This window comes from Pinus tabuliformis, chromosome 8 (genome assembly GCF_031772625.1).
Source record: "Pinus tabuliformis cultivar Carrire ecotype Pingquan chromosome 8, CPIR1, whole genome shotgun sequence".
Classification (NCBI taxonomy): domain Eukaryota; kingdom Viridiplantae; phylum Streptophyta; class Pinopsida; order Pinales; family Pinaceae; genus Pinus; species Pinus tabuliformis.
This window is the reverse complement of record NC_142294.1, coordinates 46808260-46812985: the sequence shown is the minus strand read 5'-3', so window position 1 is coordinate 46812985 and position 4726 is coordinate 46808260. Positions and strand designations below refer to the sequence as shown.

Sequence of the window (4726 nt, the reverse complement as noted above, 5' to 3'; positions counted from 1 at the left end):
ATTGAAGAAGCATCTCAAGCACAAAATCCATTAACCTCCAAAAGCTATCTTGATGCAGCAAGGAGAAGTGAAAAGTTTGACAATCGTTAGCAAAGGCATAAAGCAGATCACCAGGTAAATCAGGTTCAATGTACTTCAAGGATGAACAGAAGCTACAACCAACCTCAGGTAAATCATACTCAATTTGCTTCAAGAATGAATGTCAATGTAAAATACATTCACCAAGTCAGTAGGTTCGATAATCACAAGAATTTCTTTAATGGCCAATGTTTTTCATGTCATAACTTTGGACACAAAGCTGCTCAATTTGTTGCTTACAAGACCATCATGATTAGAGAAGCACGCAATCAAAGGAATGTGACTGGGATCATGAAAAGGACCTACAATAATTTTTCTGCTCTTGAAAATGAAATAGAATGCTCTATTTGTAACAACTTCAGTCATGAAGATTATGAATGCAGGAGTAAATTTCGGCAAACATCTAAGAAGGAGCAAAATTCATTAGGTCCCAAAACATGGAGAAAGAAAGAACCACAAACAGAAAGATGTGGGATAGCCTTGTATGCAGAAGGATAAGAAAATCAGTGGTACATCAACAATGGATGCTCGAAACACATGATAGGTGATAAAGAAAAACTTCAGTCATATAATGCCTTAGAAAAGGAAAAGAAGGCCTCTTTTGGAAATGACACTCCTGCTGTCATAAAAGGTAAAGGATATGTTATCTTAAAAGAAAAGGTTAAAACTGGAAATGTTATGTATGTTGATGGTCTTAAGCATAACCTATTAAGTGTCAGTCAAATGTGTGATCAAGGAAATGAAGTAGTATTTCGATCAAATGGATGTGTTATTCATGAGCTTGATACAAGAGAAACAATGATCAAAGGTGTAAGAACTCCAAACAACTTGTACATACTCAAGGGAGGACAACAACAGTGCTATCTAAGTAAAAATTATGAACACTGGCTATGGCACAGAAGGCTGGGGCATCTAAGCTTCCCTCAAATAAGAAAAGCATGCAGATACTAGGTGGTTCATGATCTTCCGGATATCCGCATTCCAGAAAATACAATATGCAAATAATTTCAATTTGGTAAGCAAACCATAGCACATTTCCCGAAAAGGAAGGATCAACTAGTAAGCCTCTTGAACTTGTTCATACTGATTTATGTGGACCATCAAGGAAAAAGTCACCTCGTGGAGAAGAATATTTTATATTGTTCATTGACATTTTTTCAAGAATGTGTTGGATAGGACTTCTAAAGCATAAATATGAAGCATTTGAAAAGTTCAAAGCCTTCAAAGCTTTAGTTGAAAATGAATCAGATCGCAAAATCAAATGTCTCAGATCTGATCAAGGAGGGGAATTTACCTCAGATGAATTCTTTGACTTTTGTGAAGAACATGGTATAAAAAGGGAATTCTCCATCGCAAGGACACCTCAACAAAAAGGAGTGGTAGAAAGGATGAACAAAACTATTCAACAAATGGCTCAGGCTATGATAGATGAGTTTGGAACTCCTGCAACCTTCTGGGGTGACGCTGCATTCACTGCTGTCACTATTCTCAACAAAACAAACATTCGGGTAAACAACACTCAAACTCCTCATGAACTTTGGTATGGTAAGACTCCTAATGTAAAACACTTCAAAGTTTTTGGAAGCAAATCCTACATCAAAAGGACTGATGAAAACCTTGGCAAGTTTGAACCTAGAGTAGATGAAGGCATTCTCCTTGGTTACTCTTCTCAAAGTAAAGGATATAAGTGTTGTAAGCAGAACTTCGGCAAAAATCACATGAGGAAAGACCTTTGTCGACGCGTTTCGAACCAACCAGTGGTTCATCGTCAGGGCAAGTTGAAGAAACAGATCCAGCTAAGCATGTTAAATAGTCTGAGCAGGGACTCCAACGGCTAAATCGATCAACGGCTAATTTTGACCTACGGACCCAGGTCAAATTACAGTTCATTAATTTAATTTAATTATTATTTTTAATATTAATACATAAAATATTTATTTAATGGTTAGTTTTAAAAATAATTAATTTATTTGTTAATATATGTATATATATATATTAAAGTACTAATAATAGGTTATTAATAAAAGTTAGGATTCAAAATAAATAAAATACTATTAGGGTTGGTTTAAGAAGGTAATTCACTTATTTATTTATTCACTAATTTTCGTTAATATAATTAATATATATATATATATATAGATATATATATATATAGATAGATAGATATATATATAGTTAAGGTTAAAAATATCAATAAATAAAATAGTATACATGGTTAGTTAGAAAAGGTAATATTTAATTTAATTAAATTAATGTGTTATTATATATAAGTAATTTTTTGTTTAATTCAGTTATTTATTAATTATATTAGTAAAATAGTCTTGATATTAATATATTATTAAAATTGGTAGACAAAATATCAATATTAATTTAATATTATTAATATGAATGTTAATATTAATAATATTATTATTCTTATTAATATTAATATTGATATTCGTATTATTATTATTAATATTATTATTTATGGAAAAGAGTTAAAATAGGTAAGATAAAATACTTTAAAGGTTAGTAAAAAAATTTAATTTAATTTATTTATTTAAATATTATATATATATATATATATATATATATATATATATATATATATATATTAAAGTACTAATATTCGGTTATTTAGATAAAAGATTAGGTAAAAGACAGTTGAAAAAAAAATTAAAAAAAATAAATAAATAAATAAGTGAATTATTGAGATTCAGGGAAGCTATTGAGATTGAAAAAAGGCCTAACAATCTCAATAGAGATGACGGTTGGAAAATCAGTAGCTGTTGGATCCCTACCCTGTCGTCGTAGTTTTCTGTAGCCTTCCTTCTGGGGTTGTTCCGTTTTGCTCTGTGGTTGGTTTTGGTCTTTCTCCTGTCCCTCCCCTTTTTTGTCGTTCTCTCTATTTTATTTATTTATTCATTTATATACCCTATATTTACAAGTATTTAGGAGTATTATTATTATTGTTATTATTCTTTATTTTATTTATTTATTTTTATTTTTATTTATTTATTATTTATTATTTATTTATTATTATTATTTTTTATAGCATTATTATTATTATTAGTTTTTTTTTTCCCATAAGGAAAAAGTCATAATTTCTATTAAAAGAAAGAAATTACATTTTGTAGATGCTGGTCGCATATTCGTTTGTGGCCTAGGCCAGTCAAGTTATCAAAAATGATCTTGAGTGATCTAGATCTCCATGCAAGGAGTCTTGTAGATCTGCTATAAAAACCAAAATTTAATATCAAAACTTGCTCTACGCAGAGAGCACTGTTATAGACGGTTACTGTATATAGACTGTACAATCATGAGTACGTGTATAAAAAAGAAACATATCAGCTGTGACTGATTATGTACGGGTCTGAGACCCATTTCTATTAAGATCCATATAAGGCCTGTGATAGTATTGATGGAAGGTTCCATCAATCTCCTCCTGTATCAGCCATTGATCTAGATGGTTGTGTGCTGCTTCTTTGGAAAGTTGGTCAGCTTCAGTGTTCTGTTCCCTGTAAATATGGCGACAGACAAAAGATTCAAAAGATGTAATCAGTCTTTTGGCTTCGTCAAGAATATGTCTCAGAGAGAAAGCAAAACAATGAGATGCAAAATTTAGCCAATTGCAAACTATCTGTGAATCTCCAAATAGTTGAAGGTGTCTGCATTGTTTTTGGATTGCAAAAAGTATGATATATTTTGCGGTGCTTAATTCTGCAAAGTTATTGGTGCCATTTTCAAGCTTAATCTGGATCTTAAAGCAATGGGACTCATTTATATATAATACTGCTCCCCCACCGCATCCCTCATCCTGAGCAGAGCCATCAAAATAGGCCCAAGGCTTAGATTTATCTATGGTAATAGGAGCAAAAGAGCGTGTTGGCGCAGTGCATTCTATCTCAGGGAGCATATTATAATCAACAATGGTGTGACTCAGAATTGGCGGCCAGTGGGGAGCCTTGTTGTTAAAGATGATTTGATTCCGAGCTATCCAGATAGCCCAGCATACGAGGAGGGGCATGTTAATGGGCTTGCCTGAGTGTTCTCTTGTCCAATTGTTCCAAGCATCCAAAATATTAGTCCCTTGCCAAGCTTTAAGGGAGGTAATATAAGATGATATACTGTGCCAGAAATCTCTAGTGATTGAGCAGCGTATAAAAAGATGATCAGTACTCTCCTCTTCGCAGCAACAAAGATGACATCTGAAGGGTCCGTTGAAAGATCGTTTCAAGAGATTTTTTCCAGTGGGAATTTTATCAAAGATGATGTTCCACATCAATAAATGACAACGAGGGGCGGCCTGGAGTTCCCAGATATTTTTCCAGTGCGGTAGGATGTCAGGAGGCTTATGTGGTTCCATTAACTTCAGGTATCCCATTTTAGGAGAGTATAGACCGTGTTTGGAAATGGCCCATATGAGCTCGTCTGGTCCTTCAGTCAATCTGATGTTTGCCTGGGTGAGAGCATCTGTAAAATTACTCCATTCTAACTGCCATTGTTCTGGGATATCCAGGGCCGCTGAGGAGGTCCAAGCCTGTTGTAGGAAAGTAGAGTTTGTGCTGTCACCAATATGATTTATGTGAGTAATGCCCCTGCTATGAAGATGTCTGATAAGGCCATCCGAAAGTCTGTGCATGTTGCCACATCCTACCCATGGGTCCAT

At 33.6% G+C, this 4726-nt stretch overlaps 1 protein-coding gene across 1 annotated transcript; it reads right to left on the bottom strand.

Moving 5' to 3' along the window:
• Nucleotides 1-3418: 3418 nt before the first annotated feature.
• LOC149234066 (uncharacterized) lies at nt 3419-4726 on the bottom strand. Its single transcript, XM_089368145.1, has one exon. The coding sequence runs from the start codon at nt 4724-4726 to the stop codon at nt 3419-3421; it is 1308 nt and encodes a 435-aa protein (XP_089224271.1).